This window comes from Parambassis ranga, chromosome 7 (genome assembly GCF_900634625.1).
Source record: "Parambassis ranga chromosome 7, fParRan2.1, whole genome shotgun sequence".
In the NCBI taxonomy this organism is placed as follows: domain Eukaryota; kingdom Metazoa; phylum Chordata; class Actinopteri; family Ambassidae; genus Parambassis; species Parambassis ranga.
The window spans coordinates 11,400,858-11,420,934 of record NC_041028.1 but is presented as its reverse complement, the minus strand read 5'-3'; the positions used below and the strand labels follow the sequence as shown (position 1 = coordinate 11,420,934).

At 40.1% G+C, this 20,077-nt stretch overlaps 2 protein-coding genes across 4 annotated transcripts in view; one reads left to right on the top strand and one right to left on the bottom strand.

Annotated features, from left to right (window-relative positions):
- The window catches only part of wrap73 (WD repeat containing, antisense to TP73), a 10,850-nt gene extending 9,427 nt beyond the window's left edge, over positions 1 to 1,423 (bottom strand). The window contains exons 1-3 of the mRNA XM_028409263.1: positions 1,291 to 1,423; positions 654 to 741; positions 391 to 543 (exon numbers count right to left, since the gene is read on the bottom strand). Coding sequence (XP_028265064.1) covers positions 391 to 543; positions 654 to 722 — 222 coding nt within the window. The 5' untranslated portion in view covers positions 723 to 741; positions 1,291 to 1,423. The remainder of the gene's footprint in view (positions 1 to 390; positions 544 to 653; positions 742 to 1,290) is intronic.
- The window catches only part of tp73 (tumor protein p73), a 20,352-nt gene extending 275 nt beyond the window's left edge, over positions 1 to 20,077 (top strand). The window contains exons 1-14 of one of the 3 annotated variants that reach the window (XM_028409261.1): positions 4,021 to 4,071; positions 4,735 to 4,830; positions 5,327 to 5,465; positions 9,540 to 9,788; positions 14,817 to 15,003; positions 15,121 to 15,236; positions 15,688 to 15,797; positions 16,061 to 16,203; positions 16,335 to 16,423; positions 16,586 to 16,713; positions 16,831 to 16,979; positions 17,099 to 17,222; positions 18,255 to 18,348; positions 18,474 to 20,077. In XM_028409261.1, coding sequence (XP_028265062.1) covers positions 4,772 to 4,830; positions 5,327 to 5,465; positions 9,540 to 9,788; positions 14,817 to 15,003; positions 15,121 to 15,236; positions 15,688 to 15,797; positions 16,061 to 16,203; positions 16,335 to 16,423; positions 16,586 to 16,713; positions 16,831 to 16,979; positions 17,099 to 17,222; positions 18,255 to 18,348; positions 18,474 to 18,875 — 1,989 coding nt within the window. In that variant the 5' untranslated portion in view covers positions 4,021 to 4,071; positions 4,735 to 4,771 and the 3' untranslated portion in view covers positions 18,876 to 20,077. Of the gene's footprint in view, positions 1 to 4,020; positions 4,072 to 4,734; positions 4,831 to 5,326; positions 5,466 to 8,478; positions 8,715 to 9,539; positions 9,789 to 14,816; positions 15,004 to 15,120; positions 15,237 to 15,687; positions 15,798 to 16,060; positions 16,204 to 16,334; positions 16,424 to 16,585; positions 16,714 to 16,830; positions 16,980 to 17,098; positions 17,223 to 18,254; positions 18,349 to 18,473 lie in introns of those variants that run through there. The other 2 variants (XM_028409260.1, XM_028409262.1) reach the window with 2 other exon arrangements.

Genomic DNA, 20,077 nt, shown 5'->3' with positions numbered 1-20,077 from the left:
ACCAGAATTTTAACTGTAACTCTTTAAACAATTACTATATACTTGTGAATTTCATTTGAAAAAGCCGCCTCCGGGTCTCAGATTTCTAGTGTGCATCATTGTATAACATGCTTGATCTGATCTGATCGCAATATTGTGAACTGTGTATAGTATAGACACAATTTTATTAATAATATAGAACAGACATATTTGAGGTGTACTCAAACTAAAAACAAATCACTCCAGTGAAGTGAAATACGTTAGCGTATGATTACAAAATCTGGGAGTATGGCAGATTATCATTATTAGTAACTGGCAAATAAAATCATTTATCATCAATTTATCATTCAAGGCAAAATTCCAAAATACAATAACATTTAACCACATTGCTGACCCCTTGCCATAACCTACCTGAACCAGTCCTCTCTTGTACATAGCACAGAGAATAAAGAGAGAGTCAGAGGACCAGTCCATGTGGGATATTTGGTCCAAGCAGGTGTAGAGCTGCAAGATCTGCAAGGTGCTTACATCTCGTACAACCAGCCTGTACTGCACACAGGTAGCCTGCAAAGTACAGTCCGACAGAAAAGCAGAAAGGACTTTTTAGCTGGAAACTTAACAATAAGGAATTACTTATCGTTCCTGCAGTATATCACTAAAAAAATACAACTCACCAAATACTTTCCATCCGGGGAAAGTTTACAAAGTTGGTTCGATTGTTTGAAGACCTCCGAAAAATTCATCTTACGCTTTTAGCGGTTCCTACACGTGGGGAATATTTAGCTATCATTAATATATCAATATCAATCAATTCATTTAAATAATCAGACGCATGAGATTAGCTAGTTTTCTAAACAGATGTAGTTTCCAAATTTGAACACGTGATGGCGACAGAAGTTCACAAATCCTACGCTTTACATTGAAGTTCTTCTTAATACATGGATCATCAAAACATTTCTACCGTTACATCAGGACGTATTGCGACAGGAGGAAGATACGTAACTGCACAAAAGCTGATTTAGTGAGTTTCAGAATAAAACGTCGCTGTAAGGAGCTACGTGTAGCTAACATTAGTTAGCCTGACTGACCGACTCTCCAAGAAGCAAGTAGAAAAATAAAGCGACAAAACAACAAGTCAAAACATTCATCCTTTGCGCATTCTTTGTATCAATACATATGACCCACAATAAAAAAGAATCCAACAGTACGTACAAAGTAAACTGCTACCTCTCATTGGACTAGCTAAACGCTAGCATATCACGCTAGCAGCTGATAACCATCAGAATATGCACAATAAACGCCAACACTTACTTCTACAGACCACTGTGCTGGTTTATCGATTCAGTGAGGGACACAAAGTGTGGGATAGCCCATTCAAAAAAGTTTCTTTCTCCACATGACTGCCTGCGGGCTACACTGTTGATCTAACAGGTTTGTTAGTAAGAAAGGATGACAACACGCGCTTCCTATCCAATCAGCATCCAGCTGCAGAGCTTAGCCGTCTGGGAAATGTAGTAGATTTTTGTTTTTTGTTTTTTCCCTGCTTGTTTATCAAAATGTAGTTGTGTATCAAATGTACGTAAACCTATATTCCCTAGCATCAATATGTTTATCAGTTATGCAGCTTGGATTGTTTTTTTTTATTTGTTTTAGCATATATTAGCAATACATGATTTTGACATTCCACCAACTAAAACCACTTTTAATTTTTTTTATGTAACCTATTATATGTAGCCTATTCACATACAAACAAGTCTAATAGTCTAAAACAGATTCATTAGTTTTTAAATCCCCCACATTTTTGCTTTGGTGAGCTGAAAAAAAGGTTTCCCGCTTGTGTGCGGCCAAACCGCGCTACCGCCTCCCTGCTTCTCCCAGCGCAAAAAAACGCTTCACCTCCTCCTCGGTCTCTGTCAGCAAGTCTCACACTTCTCTGAAGAGCATGCAAATCAGTTTCCCCTGTTTCCTCGCGATTAATTTTGATTCTCCGAAAAGTCAATAATCTTCAGCCACTGTTATCTGGTCGTTTTTTTCCAGTTTCTCTTTTCTCTTGTTGCTATTTTTATGGAGGGTCAGTCTCTTGGCATGTTCGATAATAAAAAGACAGGTGCTCTGCGCAACATAGTTCCTGGGTGTGTGGATTGGAATAAGAAAAATCTTCAGGTAGGCGATGTCTATGTATGTTTAATAATGTATTTGGAGATAAAATTGCCTAATATAATGTATTTTTCAGGAATTTAGAGGCCCATCAGTCTTATCAGCAATTTCTTTTACATAATGTGATAAGTTACGTTTTAAATGAACTTATTGTCCAGGCAAGGAAGCCCAAACCACTGTTTTGATTGTCAAATGGTTGAAATTTATACTGAAAATGTCCTAATGCTGGGAAATTCATTTTGTCCACAGGACATTGTAGTCCACAGATTTTAGACGTGATGTTCTATTAGAATTAATTTTTATATAGAAAAATGGCCTTTCAAACAATCCCTGTTGATACAAATGCAAAGTATAATGTCGACATGTAGCCTTCATTGATATTTTTTATCAAATCGTCTAGGCCCCGGCCTTTAGTCGATTGAATATCGAAAAGCTGTTATAAAAATAGTTTCGTTCTTTTATTTATGAAATAATAAAACGCCGAATAATGTACAAAACAAAAAATACGTTGATTTATCTGTATTTATTTAAACACTTCAATAACCAGTAACACGCATATATTCCTTCCACAACGACACCAGCGTGAATGTTTTATATTATAATTGCGCCTGATGAATGTAACATATGTTGTAAAATGAATTTCTTCTCACTTTAAGTCAGCTTATGTTCTCGCCTATAAGCTAAAATGGCCCTGAGGAAAACATTGTGTGTTGTCATGGGTGCTGTAACCCAGGAGTGGAGACACAAAATAAAGGACAGGTGAACATCACAGAAGCAAAATGTCACATTTAAAGGTAAAGCATTAAAGCAAAGAACCAGCAGAGGCCGTGCTTGTTAACACAGGTTTCTATCTCTGCAGCCCGATACATTGATAAACAGGCCAGTGCCATTGCGCAGGGTTTATTCCGGTGTAATCAGTTCTAACGCTCAGCTCTCCGACTGATCTTTAAATGATCAATTAACTGATACATCTGTCTTATATCTTTACCTATGTATCTACAGTAGGTCTATTTTTAACGTGTTGCTGCAGTGCTGGGTTTTTGAGGGCCAAAAACAAATGTGGGTTTTTTACGCTGTGTCTAATTATATTATTAATATATTCCTCATTGAGGAAAAAACGTATTGTTCGGATAGCCTAACCAGCAGGCTTGTGTTTGCTGTGGATATAGCCCGTATAAGTTAAATAATAAGTGCAGGTTTCTTCCCAGTGGCACGGGTTAAGTGAAAAGGTGACAGTGTCCAGGTGGAATCCCAATTAAGCTGCTCTAAAAGCACAGAGGCCGAGTCTTTTCTGGTGCGCGTCCTACAGCGACACGTCGTCAGATCCCCTGAGCAAACATACGAGCTGGTCTGGGGTCTGATGGGACGGCTCCAGGGGAAGAGAATGGTACCTGGTTTCTGCGGCGGCAGACGCCACAGGAACAGCGGGAACCTGCAGCCACACAGCTGCAGAGCTACGAAGTCTGAAATCATATGCTCATGCTGTGCGTAAAAGTCTTATCATATCTTAAATCCGCGGAAGCCTGATAATCAATCAGTGGAAAGAAAAGAAAAAACAGCAGCCGTGACATCACTTGATGTTTACTGTGCTGCGTATCTTTAATCAATTCAGACCAAAGTAAAAAGACCATGAGGGAGATAAGGTTACAATGATAGGGACACACACGGAGCTCCACTATCACTCTGCACAAATGTGCAGTTTAAAACCCTAAAGTGACATTAAGCTTTGGGATTATGTGTGTTTGTTGCACCTTTGTCACAGTTTTCTTGCGCAGAGGGGTTACTAAGGCGATGGGACGCCGCTGCGAGGTGCGCAGCTGTGAGCAGGCCCTTAATAAATGTCTTAACGATATGATTTAGTGTTGAACGCAATCGGCAGCATAACAAACCGGAAAATCAATGGAAGCTCAAGACATCCCCTCATCAGCCAGCGCGGTAGGTCTGCAGTCCCTCTGGGTTCAGATTAAAGTTGTTTTAACGAGGAAAAAAACAAACACGGATTTTTTTTCGACATATTTTAACTCGACTCAGAGAAATACCCGGATGTAGGCTACTCTTGGAAAGTATGTGTTTTCCATTTCAGACGTTCATGTTAACACACACAGATTTTTCTGGCAGTCGATGGAGTTGCAGTCAGTTGCTTAAATAAGAAGCAGAAGTTAAATAACGCGCTTATAAGAAAGTGCTGCCAGCGGTGTACACTCGCTGTTTGCTGCTGGTGACTCCATGTCATCTGCTCGGATATTGGACTTGTAGTGCAGGCGTTATTATTTACAGAGGCGGAAGATGAGATGTTCAGACTTTGAGGAGAAGCTTCCCCGGTGATGAGCCTGGCAGGTCTGGGCACGCTCAGGCCCCCTGACACGCTGCCACCTCACTGGGACTACATTAGTGTGATCACACCTGGATGAATGTGTGTGTCTTCCTCTTCTTTTCCAACATTGCTAAAATGATCATGTATGAACTGTGGATTCTAGGTTTGTAATATTTTAACTTGTTTAACGGTCTGTTGTGGTTCATTTAAAATGTTTACATGAAAAAATAATACAAGGTGTTTTGTTCATAAAGTGTGTGCATGTGTATGTCTGTGCACTGCAGAGTGATCTGCCCGTCACCAGACTACCTATCCTCTAAGATGTCCCAGTCCACTGTCACTGAAGAAGGAGGCACCTTTGAGCACCTGTGGAGCTCCCTGTGAGTGTCAACAACACCTGCTGATGACTGATACTTTCCATCATATCTTCCACATTACATAAAGGTTTCATTAGAAAAGTGAAACACATCAGATATTAATCTGTTATCATCTAAGAAATCATTTAAAAATAAAAAGCAGGACACTTGTTTCAAAATACATTTGGGGTTTTAATATTATTTTAATAACGTTTTAAAAGCAGTATAGTCTGGTTTTGCTGAATAACTTTAAATCCAATTTGTGCAGACATAATCAAATAACAAAAATGGACACATTTCTGCCTTTAATCTGCATGCATGTGATGCTTATCAGCTTAGAAATATTAAATACAGATTATATTTTTTGTTTGTGGAAATGATTAAGGTTTCGTTTTGCTTTTTACAGTGGACAAAACTCATTGTTCTATAAAACAGACATTTAAAACGAAAAAACATCTTCTGTGTAGAAAACTCCATCCATCTTGGATTAACTTGTGCCCGTGGTAATGTGTGTCCTCAGGGAGCCAGACAGCACTTATTTTGAGCTCCCGCCAAGCAGCCAGCCAGGTGAACACCCAGTGCCTTCTACCAGCACCCCAGGGAACCACCGGGTCTCCATGGACATCTACAACATGAGAGACATGAACGACAATGTAATGGTAGGAACGCCAGCCCATTTTGTGCATTATTTTTTATTTTCAGTATACCTTCTTTATCTGGAGGGTTATCGGCTATCAGTCACCAGGTCAGTGTATTTATGAACGTGCACACACACACTCATATTCAGGGTTTTTTCTTTCCACATTGTTTTTTTTTACATTTTCCCTCCAGTGCTGAGGAGATTCCCTCCTAGTTTCCCTCTCCTTTGCAGTTCTTTCCCTCTCTCCAGCTCCCTGCTGAGCAGCCCACAGGGACTGTGTGTGGGGTAGTCTGTGTGTATGAGAGGGTTGGGAGAGGGCTCATTAGATACCAAGGCAGGACCCCATGCTGCACCACTGTAGAGCCATCTGTAGGTTGGGGTGTGTCTGTGTGTGCATTAACAAGCTGGAACATATGTTTGTTGGTGTGTGCACACACCGCAGAAATAATGTTGTTTTATAATTATAGAAATATAGGGTTAATTGCATCTTTTCTTACTTAATAATTGACAGCGTGTGCATGACCACAGACACACCTTTCACACTTGTTCACCTGCATCCGTGTCTTTCAAATATGAAATGAGACGTCAGTTCCAACCACACCTATGATTTCTTCCCCTTCTGATCTGGAATATTGGTCTAATGTAATCTTTAAGTGGGCAAGCCTGGGCCTGCCTTTGTGGTTAATGAATAGTCATGACAGAAAAAAAGGAGGCGGAGCGAGGGTTTGTTGTTAGATGCAAGAAAGTAGAGAAGGCCCAGTTAGCAAGGGAAACAGGTGAAGGAGAACAGAAGCTGCATCCTCCATCATGCCCTGGTCACCTGGCAGTGGAGGCCTTTACTATTATGGTCACACTTGACCACAGCAGAGCCCTAAAGACATCATAGGAACACTTTTTAACATTATTTCAAGGAAAACTAAGATGCTGTGTGATGTGGTAAGTGAACAAGAGTTTTGTTTATGTTCTGTACTTTTCTTTATTTGAAATGTGTGTCACAGGAGAAAATGCTGTATTATTTCGTTGCACTGTGAATTCTGAGTTCAGTGTTTCCAATTTGGTGATAATTAAGCAGATAAATGAGAAAATCTGTATAAAATGATGGCACTGGTTGAGAGCTCTGTTTTACTTATTCATATGTGGCTGAATGAATTCAATACAGACTCTATAGGTAAATGAATGGTACTCTATACCTGCACTTTCCCAACAGGGGGCATCCTTCTTACACATCACAGCACATTTTACCTCCCCTCATCTTCACCTCTATTTAACATAGCTGGCGTTGTTTAGACATGCTCTACTTTTCACATAATGCCATTCATTTATACACACCAACTTTGATCTTGGTCATGCTCTTTCCATGCTATTCCAGCAGCAGCAGTAGCCTTGCTGTTTAATATTACACACCTTGTTGTAATACGTGGCTGTAAAAACAGGTCATTAGAAGAGTGATGCTCTCTTTATCGGCAGCCTATTATGTTTCACTTATCTTGACAAGTAAAGGTTGCTGTGGCTGGCTTATCTGCATTTCTAAATGTTTTGAGTCTTTAAAGCTTGGCTTTGAGTGGCAGCAACTAGGATGGCTGGCCGTAGGGGACATCAGATGCTGCTGGGAGAGGAAGTGTAAACAATTACACACACACACACACACACACACACACACACACACACACACACACACACACACACACACACACACCATTACTCACACAGTGGCAGTGGAGATTTTAGTTCTGTTTCAACTTGTTACGGACTGAGTTTAGGTATTAAGACCAGGCACACCTGTGAATGCGTGTGTGTGTGTGTCAGTGTTTTTTAACTGTTAACACATACACCTGGGCTCCTCTTATACCCGTAAAGTACTGTTGAATAACTCTTAAAGGGGAGGATTTAATGTCATATATATATATATATATATATATATATATATATATATATATATATATATATATATATATATATATATATAAGGGAGGTCAGAATGAAGAGGGTGAACATATTGTTATCTCATCACATACTATAGCCACATAATAACATGTAGAAAGTAATCAAATGTTGTGATATATTTTCGGACCTGAGCTGTATTCCATATAATGTGCCATGCTGTTTAAACCTTAGTTTATGTATGTATGGATCCCAACACCCACACGTGTGCATCCTCATTTGAGCTACACACAGTGCTTTACTGTCCAGGGACATCGACCTTTGCTTTCAACTGCTGAACCATGTCATAGAAACACATGAGGTTTACATATTGCTTGTGTAACTTTCTTCATCTCTGTGTCTGTTTCTTGTCTGCATCTGAGGTTATGAACTCAAAGCAGTGTCAGAGGAAAGGCTGTGTATTGTTTCAGGTTGAAAATAATGAACATCACCTTCTGAAGCGTGGTCAGGTGAAGAATCACCTAAGTCCTGCTGCTTTTAGCGCAGGACCTTATTTCAGAAAGAAATATGAACTGTTGACAATAGCAATTGACAAGTTGTGTGTGACCACCTAAAATGCAACTTGATATTATTTTTTAACATTATATGTGTAAATCAAGGCACATTTCTGATGGGATCAAAAAACTATTTTATCTTGCTGTTGACCCCTGTACATATACTTTTTGAAATAAGAACCAAGACTGGATGGTGGTGGGATGTGGCTTTCCATCCCGTGATAATTATTTATTTAAAGGTTTTCAAAGTGAAGTCAATTGTATTTATATAGCGATTTTTTACAAGTATTGAAGAGTCTCTGTTTTTAAGAAGTTCAGTCTCAACTGTATTTTTATGTTGTATTGATATACAATACTCAGAGACAGGGGGATGCGACCCTTGAACTCTTGTTCTTCCTCTCTCTCTCTCTCTCTCTCTCTCTCTCTCTCTCAGACCAGACAGTGTTTACTTAGTGTAGGCCTTCACAAGGTGTTTTGGAGCATGTGTGTACATGCACCCCGGGATTGCCGTCTATGTCCGGGCATGCCATAATTAGAATGTCGTACCATTTTTTGGGTTCCCATCCCTCTTTCCCTCTCTGCTTCTCTTCCCTCGTCTCAGTCTATCGTTTCTCTCTCTCCACACCAGTCCGTCCTCACCTTTTTTTCCCGGTCCTGGCAGTACATGTGTCTGTGTGTGAGCTTGTTTGTGTGTCCACTGATGCACACCTTGCCTGAACCCTGTGTGTAGGATATGGTCCTTCACTCTCTTTGCTTTACTCTGTTTGGACTTTTGACTGAAGATTTCACAAATGAGATCCATGCAGTAGAGGATGTACTACGTAAAAAAGAAGGTAAAGACTTTGTTTTTGTCTGCTCGTTGGGATTATTTTACCTGTGTGTGTGATGCAGTGGCTAATCTGGGAATATATATTTTATATGAATAATCAAGATACGTTCTGTTGTCTGTTTGGGTAATTATTCATATTTATCACTTTGTCTTGTTCAGTATGAATCAACTGGTGTCACTAGTTGGATGTTGGACTCACTGATATTGAAAAAAGTTAACTGTTTGAGGTTAAATTGCAGAAGGCGGACTTTAGTTATTAGCTGCTTGTGATTTCTGTCATTTCTTTTAAAATAGTTTAAGCAGTGCTGCCATAAACATTCTTTCTGCTGTTGTTTTGAGTTTATGTGCAACTATATATGGGGCCAAAAGAAAATATTTGACTGTCACCAAGCAGACCTCAGTGCATCAAATCTTCACTCTTCAAAGGGAACGTCAGGCAATTAGGCAGAGCAGAGATTATGCTTGTGTTTTACAACTTGTCTCACATAGCCCCAAGGAAGCTGCTGTGGGGACCTTAGTGCAACTGCCATTCATGGTGTACTCATTCACTCACACAGACACTTTGTGTCCGAGCACTTTTGATGGTAGTTTGTTTCTATGTGTAAGTCACACAAATCATGTCCATGATCACAGAAGAGACAGTTACACGTGCACCCACACACTTACCACACTTAAACAGGCATGATAGCCACAGCTCTGCCTTCCAAGTGTAATCCGACCTCTGTTAAAACCTCCAAGCTCCTGTCTCTCAGGCACCGCTACCTGTGTCCTCCCTCTGCGTCTCTCCTCCCACCCTGTTTGACTCCTCATTCTCTTCATTTCTCCCCAGTCCCAGTACAACTTGCTGAGCAGCAGCATGGAGAGTTTGGGGAGCCGTGCGACGTCCGCCAGCCCCTACAGTTCCGAGAACGCCTCTTCATCAGCCGTGCCCACCCCCTCGCCCTACTCACAGCCCAACTCCACCTTTGAGGGCCTGTCGCCGGCCCCGGCCATTCCTTCAAACACCGACTACCCTGGGCCACACGCCTTCCAGGTGTCCTTCCAGCAGTCCAGCACTGCCAAGTCTGCAACATGGACCGTGAGTACACATACTTTTGTCACTTCACCGTGCGCTGTGTGTTTGTGCATGGGAGTGTATTTCTATTTCATCCTCTCTTTCTTGCTGACTGGTCTTTCGAGGTAACCTTGAACAGACATAAACATGCACACAAAGACTTACACAGTCATTCAAGCCCACACATGTGCAGGCATGCCATGTGCAAGTGAAAGTAGTGCGATTCACCTTGTCTTCTACTGATCTTGTTCAGTTAAATCTGTGTGATGTGTGTGTGTTGAATGCAACAAAGTCTGACAACTCTTTTGGAACATTTTGTGCTGTGAGCCTTTGTATTCAGTATTTAGTCTTTTAGAATTGATGTTATAGTTACAGGGTATTCAAAGTTTAGAGGCTATTAATTATTACAATTTACGTAGTGTAGTGAAAATGTAGAAACTGTTCCATCAAATGATCATATAGACATTTTAGTAAGTCTTAATGTGTAGCTTTATGATACCGCAATGGTTGGCTTTTGGAACTCTTGGTGTCCATATGTTGAGAAGAAGTTTGCAACAGGACAATGTAGCTGATGTCCTGTTTCTATATTGTAACTAAAATACACACAATTAAAAAACAAAAAACAAATGACATGGGTTAGCTGAAAAATGGGTTTTTACAGAAGAAGAATACAACACACTGTGTTTTGATGGTGATGGTGGTGAGAGACAGGTGAAATGGGAGCTGCAATTTGTCACGACCTGTTGAGAAGTCTCCCGCTAGAAAGGTGTCACCTCTGACTGTCAAACAGTTGACCTCCCAGAAACAAGAGAGGCAGGAGATAAACTGCACTTCCTTCACTTTGTGTGTGTGTGTGCATTCACCCCTGTTAGTGTCTCTGTGTGATAGACTGAGATCCTCAGCGGCTGTGTTTGCCCTGAAGTAACAATGCGTGGTGAGCTCCTTTACTCAGCCCTCAGTGATGTAAGAAGATCCCCCTCTGGACATTAGAGTGGTGTTTTCTTTGACCGGCTGCTTTTCTTTTCTGTCTCTTTCTTCCTCTGGTCTTAGCACACTCATGACTGTCACCTCTGGCGCCTAAAGTTTCCCCCTTGTCCACTCCTAAAATATATCTATCATCTCCTCTGTCTCACTTCCATTCACTTTGCACAGCAAAACTACATTCATAAGAAAACTAAAGAAAACATGGACAAAAATGAAGATTAAATGAAATTACAGAAACCTGCTTGGCTTAATATAACATTACTAAGCCATTCATACATCCATTGTTCTCCCTGATGTCCTTGCAACTTCAAATTAATCCAGCCTGATACTACCTAAATACAGTTTGCCAACAGATTATTTCACTTTATATCAAAATAAACACTTTTAGTTGGCTTTTTTGTATCCCTGTTTTATGAACTGAAAACATGTACTTGAACAATTCAAGTCATAGCAATGAAAAAAGAAACAAAGGAGTGTTTGACTGGCACACGACTTAAGATGCAGATGATGAGACAGCAGTGAAAGGAGTATGATGAACCCTGTGATTATTCAGATGCCTCTGTTGCCATTAAACAGAAGGGATTAGGATGAGAGAGAGGCGGTGATTGCTGGTGGCTTTTATGGAGTTTACTGTAATGCTTTGTTTTATCTTGCATACCTGATTATAAGATTGGCAAAGAAGAACATGTATTTAAGTGTTATTAGACTGTATAGTATCTATAGAAATGTTTCATCTATAAAATATCACAGTATGACAATGCATGATCTGGAACATTTTACTGGACTTCTCTGTACAGAAGTTCTTCTGCAAACCATTTTTCTTTTTGCTCAGATGAATTGATTTTGAGAAGAAAAGAGAGTAAGGTCAATGAGAAATAGGAAATATGTCTCTGCTAATGGAAACAGGTTTTTGCGTGAGACTAATGTGCATGAATATATAGGTCTGTGTTTTTGCCAGATTCAGTAAAAGTCCCAGGTTTGAACTTGCTTGGAAAAAAGGGTTGACTATGTGGACCAGACTGAGTCACTTTGTCTGAGTGCAGTAAACTGTCTCTATGTTTCTTACTGATTCTTTGTGGCCTCAGGCAGTGGGGAATGCCAAATGCCATAGGGGCATATCGACTATAATTAGTTACCTAGCTGTCCACTTCCCCACCCTCTTGCCTCCCACTTAGAGTGGATGGCATGTATCGCTGTGGGAGATTTCCAGAAAGGTATTGCTGCTGATTGCGTCAAGCATTTACCATAAAGTCCCACCTTTTCAAGTGGTCATCTGCATGATTGGCAGAAGAGAAGAGAAGAGAAGAGAAGAGAAGAGAAGAGAAGAGAAGAGAAGAGAAGAGAAGAGAAGAGAAGAGAAGAGAAGAGAAGAGAAGAGAAGAGAAGAGAAGAGAAGAGAAGAGAAGAGAAGAGAAGAGAAGAGAAGAGAACCTTATTCTCATCATAATGTTTCCACATCAAGTTAAATCCATCCCAACCCACGTTAAGCTAGTCTGGTAATCCCCTCTTGTCTAGTCAAGACATTATGTATTAGTGATAATAGCTCTGAAACCCTGCCGCTCTCTTGCCCCTTGAAAATGATTCCTTGGCTTGGATGAAGAAAGCGTCACCATGGCTGGAAGTGAGATCTAACACCTCAGCATTGTCAAATAATAAGACCTCTTTCCATACACTTAGACTTTAGTCTGTGTGTGTGTGCGTATACAGTATGATTCAGGAGTGGGAGGGGGTGTGATGCGCTGGGGATGCAGGCTTGAGCATGCACTGCACAGCAGCTTGTCAGAAGCTGCTCTTCCCAGCTATTAGCCCCTCTCCGTTAGGACACAGGTTCCAACATGTCCCCCACAATGCATCCTTCCCTTTCTTTCACCATGCATCATCACAGCCATCACATTGGTCTTCCTTCAATTCTGAAGAAAAATAACATGAAGAAATACTTTTCCACACAAATCTGGGTCCTGATATGTCTAATTAAATTATTATATTACTTTCATTCAGATCAGTGTGCTCTGAAAGTCTAAGGGGTCATTGTCACTCAGTATGAAGCCCTCAAAGAAAACAGCCTTCAGAACTGATACCTGATTGATCTCATGCCTGTACAGTGTACAGTGCACATTATCCAGTGTCAACGCTTGTCAGTAAAATGTTCTAGACTGGGATGCTATCAATCCAGGTGTGTCTGAACATTTAATCTTCATGGAGTGTGCTGGTGCTATTCGATCAACTGGTAAAGAATAATAAAAACAGAATGTGAGTCCTGTAGGTCAATAGTGTTTAACTAAAATGTTTAAATTTTATAAGCTCATTTCATCTTTTTTCATGTTCTCAAAGTCGTTTAGAGACCAACAGCACCGACCAAAGAATAAGAGACATTCTGTAATTATTATTATTTATCGATTGGATTGGAATTCCTGCATAATTATAGACTCTACAGAAGCCAGGTTAGACTGTGTGAACATGTACGGCATGCATACTGTTTGTCTGCTATGTGTGCCTGTGTGAATGTGCATAAACGTATTTGATATTTGGTAAGCAAATTTGCTGTGGGCAAGCTGCTGCTTGTGTGTATGGATGATGGTCTGGCAATTATCACCTTGTCTCCAGGAACCTGTTAGGACCTGCCTCCACTGGTCCACCATGTGGAAGCATGGATGGACGGATGGATGGATGGATGAAAGGATGGATGGATGGATGGATGGATGGATGGATGGATGAGCTTTTAAGCAGCCATATATTTCATTTGGCATTTTTTGCACTTTTTTTCCAAAGACATCTAAGATTTAAAGAGGTTTATTGTCATATGCACAGTATAAGACAAGAGGTCATCTGAGCAATTAAATGCTTTTAACATGGCAGGTAAAATTAATAAAGAAATATAGATCATTTTTTGTGACTATTATTACTTTAAATGCTGTGTCGACATACTTCAGAAAAAAACATTTTCAACATGTGAAATTGCAACAGAAGTTTGTCTGTTGGTTGTATCTCAAAAAATTATTTATTCATGATGATTCATGAATGGGCTGTTGGGACTCGTTGGGAAAGGTTAGGTGGGACAAGGTAATAGTCTGCACAGGTATTGCCCCAAAGGGTGTGCTCGTGGCAAAGGACGTGTGTATGAGAGTTTTCTGTGTGTGTGTGTGTGTTGTGAATGGGTTAGTAACAGTGTCAAAACACATGTTGTTTTTTTCCTGCTGTCACTGCGCAATATCCTATACTGAAGAACTCAACTGATTTGTACAGAAAAAATTATTATTATTATTCTTATCACTCCTCTAATTGTTGTTGCAAGTAGAGGATTTGTCTTATAATGGTCTGTGTGAGAGTGTTGAGATGTAAATTGTCCATTAGTTTGCTTATGAGTGAAAGAGTTGCAGTCAGTTTATATTTGAATACATTATTGTGGAGTAAATTGGATGCCTACAGTTGTCTTGTTATGGACTGCGGGCAGCTTAACATTAAGAAAGTGCAACAGGAAGCAGCTTTTAGCAGCACATGACTGAGCGATGCCAAGTGTAAAGCAGATCAGTTGAATAACAAAGAAAGATCAATGCCATTGCACATACGTGTAACCTGGGGAATCATTGCAGACTCGGTCAGCTGGTATGCTCACATAGATCATTTTTTTCACTCTGTCCTTTTGAACTTCCACTTTTCCTCTCTCATCTGCAGCCTCTTATATTACTACCCACAAATCTAGTCTGTTGGATAATAATCACTTATTCGTTCTAATAACACAGTAATTACCTTTTACAACACAAGACTACAATTTACTGCTGACTATTTTACAGTTCTTGTGTATTTTCCCTGCTGTTATTCAAACACTGTTCTTCATTATAACACTTTCTTCTTCAGTCATAGTTTAATGTGATAATTGTAGTATTCTGTGCATGGTCACACCCCACTCTTATATCATCCCACTGTCACCCAGTCTGCTGTGTGGAGATGACTTAAAGGCTCAAAGCATGTTGTTTTTCATTTTTGTCCACTATTCTTTGACTTTTTCACTGAAAAACTTTATGAGTCCAGACCACTGACTTGAAACGTGTGTGTTCTTTTACTACACAGTACTCACCTTTGCTGAAGAAGCTCTACTGTCAGATTGCCAAAACATGTCCAATCCAGATCAAGCTGTCATCCTCGCCTCCACATGGCAGCATTATCAGGGCCATGCCTGTCTACAAGAAGGCAGAACACGTCACAGAAGTGGTCAAACGATGCCCCAACCACGAACTAGGACGCGAGTTCAACGATGGTACAATCAAACAATTGAACAATTAATAAATATAACTGTCTGGAGGTCTTTTAAAAAATGGTTTTCTACATCCTCATCATCATCCCTACATCCTTTCTATTTTCATTTTCCCCTCAGGTCAAGTAGCCCCAGCCAGTCACTTGATCCGAGTGGAGGGAAACAACCTCTGCCAGTATGTGGATGATCCTGTTACTGGCCGGCAGAGTGTTTTTACACCCTATGAGTCTCCACAGGTTGGTACATCAGTCATCTCCTATCAGGAGGGATAGGCTCATTTTAAATAAATGTAAACACAAAAGTTTAAGGAGAAAACAAAACTGTAGGCATCACATTAAATGAACAGTTACTCCAATATTTTCTACATTAAGCCAAAGACAAGAGATGCAATTGAAGTTAACTTCATTCCAAAGAAACACTCAATTTCAGTGAAATAGAGGGGGCATCTATAAATAAAGATGCCAGGCATGTCCAAACAAGCACAGGAATCATCCTGTCTGTGATTCCACCTGAGGAGGGTAACAAAAGGCACAGCGGTCTTTACACTAAGGTACACCGCAACACTTCCCTCTGCTGGTGAATTGGTGTTTTGATTGAAATTGCTTGAACAAGAATGATCCTGAAATTCTTTGACAGACAAAACTTAATTCCTTCATCAGTTTTCTTTTTTGTTTGTTTTGTTTTCAGGTGGGCACAGAGTTTACCACAATACTGTATAACTTCATGTGCAACAGCAGCTGTGTGGGTGGTATGAACAGGAGACCCATCCTCATCATCATCACTTTGGAAACCAGGGAGTGAGTCAACAATTCATTATTATTGTATATTCTCATTAAGACACTTTGAATGACCGGCTTATCTAGCTGATGCTTCGGCTGCTTTTTTTCTGTGGACCAGATAGAACTAGATCAAGGCCAAGGTTTCTCCTGGTGGTTGGTTATGTTGTGTTTGACACAACCCCTTTCTCCTTTCTTGTTTAAGTTGCTCACTGCCTAAACAACATTACTACATTTCATCTGTCATCATAAAGTCTTCATAAATACACTTTCTGTCTCTGCAGTGGTCAAGTCTTGGGAAGAAGGTCGTTTGAAGGTCGGATATGTGCATGTCCTGGCCGAGACCGTAAAGCTGATGAGGACCACTTTAGGGAACAGCAGGCCCTGAATGAGAGTGTGGCCAAAAATGGCGGCGCCGCCAAGCGCAGTGAGTTAAAATAAACTGATACACATCTGTAACATGTTTAAAGCTGTTAGGTATCATGACATTTTCACTGTTTGGTTGTTAGTTGTCCAGATGAATGCCATTGATTGAGTATGTGTTTTTCTAATTTGCAGACTTTAAACAGAGTCCACCAAATATTCCAAGTCCAAATATTAACATGAGGAAGAGGCGGCATGGAGAAGAAGAGATTTACTATATTCCTGTAAGTGCCCCTAACGCCCTTACATAAGCTAGTGAAAGAATAATGGTGGGTTAATGAGCATTATGTGAAAATATTAAGTATATCAGCATAACAGAAGTACCTTTTTATTGAAAGAATTGACCAGACGTTACTCCCTGACTTGGTGTCTGTGTTTATGTAAAGGTTCGTGGGCGGGACAACTTTGAGCTGCTGATGAAAATTAAAGACAGCCTGGAGCTGGTGGAGTTGGTGCCTCAGCCGCTGGTGGACTCCTACAGACAACAAACACAGCAGCAGCTGCTGCAGAGACCGTGAGTCACTCCAATACACACACACACATACAGAAAATGTGACAGCAAACTTATCTGAGTCCTGTGCACCTTTAAACTCCGCTTTCTAATCCATCCCAATTCTTCTCCTTGCATCAGGAGCCACATCGCATCCCCCTCCTCCCCACTGTCCAACATGAACAAACTGCATCCTCACGGAGGCCTAGGCAAACCAGCCTCAGTCAACCAGCTGGTGGGCCAGCAGCCCCAGCAACACCACACTGCCTCCTCCTCCATAGCTCATATGGGTGAGTATTACATATATCTGTGATTCAAATCAAAATGATATTCACTTGTCTGTGCTTTACAATAAATGTACAATTATCCTACATATTATTTCATTGATGACCTTTCCATTTCCCTTTAGGTTCCATGCTTAACAGCCACCACATGCAGGCCAATGGTGATATGAACGGTGGCCACAGCAGTCAGAATATTGCTTCTCACTGCAGCCCACCCCCTCCATATAACCCTGACCCCAGCCTTGTCAGGTACCTCACCCTCCAATAACACTCCCTCTTATTTGCCATGCATAAAACCAGCAGACAATATAATGCACTTGTTGGGGTAACTGTAAATTAGTCGCATATTGATACCAGCTACCTTTTGTGGCCATGTTAGCATAAGTTGTTTTTGTTTTATCACAGTTAGTTTGTGAAGTACAGTGATGGTTAGTTGGTTAATGAACAATTACAATATAATCTTCCCTTTTCAACATAACTATAACATAATTTTCTCTGCGACAGCCATATGTTTTCTGATATCTAATAAGGGTCTGGTTTTATACACAGTACAAAAAATGGAACATAGGGAGGAAAGCAGTGTTTGACTTTAAGCTAAATGACTCTGCAAGAGTTGTAGACCTCCACTATGGCTTCAAGAGGGTTCGTTAACCACCTACAAATTCTAAACTGTGTGTCATATACTTAGGTCTAAAATCACTATGTCACATAAGTCACTATGTATAAAGCCATCTTTTCCAGTACTCCACAGAAAACCTTCTTCAAAATAAGTGTTTACGTTAATTTAAGACTGTTTTTTTATTTTTTTTTTTAATCTTTTTTTCTAAGATAATGTGTCAATACAGTCAGCAGAGTTGCTAACATAATTTTTTTTACATTTTTGATACATTGTCCATCTTTTTGTTTTCTAAACTGTTGTGTTGACAATTAAATTGTACAGTTAGCTTCTTTTACCAGTTACATTGTATGTTGCCAAAACTTTAACATTTCATGTATTTATAATAAAGGTTCTTCACCAAAGCAAGAATTGCCTAATGAATCATTAATATAAATGCATGTTTTTATGTATATTTTCTGCATATAGTACATATAACTTGAATACAAAGTGAGGTCATGGCATGCAACATGGCAGAATGATGTGCTTTAGTTCTGTCTAAAGTTAAACATGACAGTTACATTTATTCGAGCACTGTCGCCATTTTTTCAGTGTTAATTAAATTTTAGTGCAACTTTTAGCTTCGTAGTTGTGATCTAAGCAGCCCTGCCTTTCTCCCCATACAGTTTTCTCACCAGTCTGGGCTGTCAGAACTTCATTGAGTACTTCACCTCCCAAGGCCTGCAGTCCATGTATCATCTCCAAACTCTGTCCATGGAGGTAATTCTGTTCCTGCACATAAACACAGAAAAAAAGAGATTAAAAATAATAAATAGCAAGCAATAATACATACAGAATGTAACATTAACACATATCTACAATGTTCAACTGTGTGCCTTTACCAGGATTTAGGGGCACTGAAGATACCGGAGCACTCCCGTCTTGCCATCTGGCGAGGTCTGCAGGACATGAAGCAAGGCGCCCCACAGCTACAGCTGCCCACCTCAACTCATCACCATGACTACCATGGCCAGCAGCTGCTCCGTTCCAGCAGCAACATGGCTGCCTCTGCGATGGCAGCCATTGGGGCTGGAGGGGAACTACAACGCCAGCGTGTCATGGAGGCTGTGCACTTTCATGTCCGCCACACCATCACTATCCCCAACAGGCCTGGTGTCATTGGGACATCGGGGATGGGATCAGCAGCAGATGAATGGGCTGACTTTGGTTTCGACATGCCTGACTGCAAGGTGTCGCGTAACAAGCATGCCATCAAGGAGGAATTCATGGAAAGTGATGTTCACTAAGACTGAAAAGAAACTTGGGACTGCTTTCCCAATATTATCACTAGCATCAGCCTGTGTATAGGGTCTTTAATCATGCTCTTAGGGATTGCCATTGTATTTTAGTCAGTGCTTTTGCAGAGAATCAAGTTTCATTCTGAGTGTTGGACATTGTCAGTGTGTTAATGCACTTTCCTGTGCAGTTTGTATTTGAGCTTTAACAGTTTTTCCACTAAAAACATTGATCACAAGTTGGCACAAATGTTGTCTAAAGTCTATAAATACCACTCTGGTTTGGACTTTTAGAGACAAGTGCAGAAACATTGTGTTTGGGTGAACTGTGCAATACATGGCATTTTTATTTCCAGAATTCACCACATGTTAGCCAAAATAGACATATCACCGCCAGATTTCTAGTTACAGTTGTATGTTTAGATACAAACGATTTCCTGTCAGCTGATGTATTTATTTTTCTTTCAGTTTTCCTTCACTTGTACAAATGTATATATTGAATGTTGTAAATGTTTTGAACTAGGTGTGGTTGAAAATAAGTATTTAGATTAAGAATATATCACCTGTTCAAACAGAACGTTTAGAACCGACCCACAGCTACAGAACAACACTCATGTGCATTTTCGATGGATATTATCATGTAATGACCTCTAGCTCCGCATGCCTTTTACATCATTGTTAAAAAATTGTTTAATTAGCCTTTGGCATAGTAGTGTGTACATCAACAGGTATTATCAAGGCATTCTACTTTTTTGTTGTAGGAAATATGGTGTTATTTGTTGTTAGGTGACACACTACAAAACTGTTACGACACAAAATATAAGAAACAGTATTATTTCTTAAAAGCAGAGAATTAATTAGTTTTGTAAATAATAAATTAGGAAGTGCATCCCTGTTTATCAAGATAATAGACGAGACAGTAGCGTTTGTGTCCTTGTTTGTGGGTTTTGAAAAACCTTGCAGGGCAAGGTCCTCATATATTGATTCAAACCGAGTGTGTAAGGCATCTTTAAGGCACTTGTTTGTAGATATTAGCAACAATAGCAACATTCCAGTTTTACTTCAAGATTGTCATTTGGCATGCTCATTATGCAACAATTCAAGTGGTTTAAAATGTGTTTGCAGTAAGCAGCCTGCTTGACACTGTACTTTGATCAAAATTTTACCCTACTAGCCATTTCTGAAGTTCCTCTCACAATTACATACGTACATTC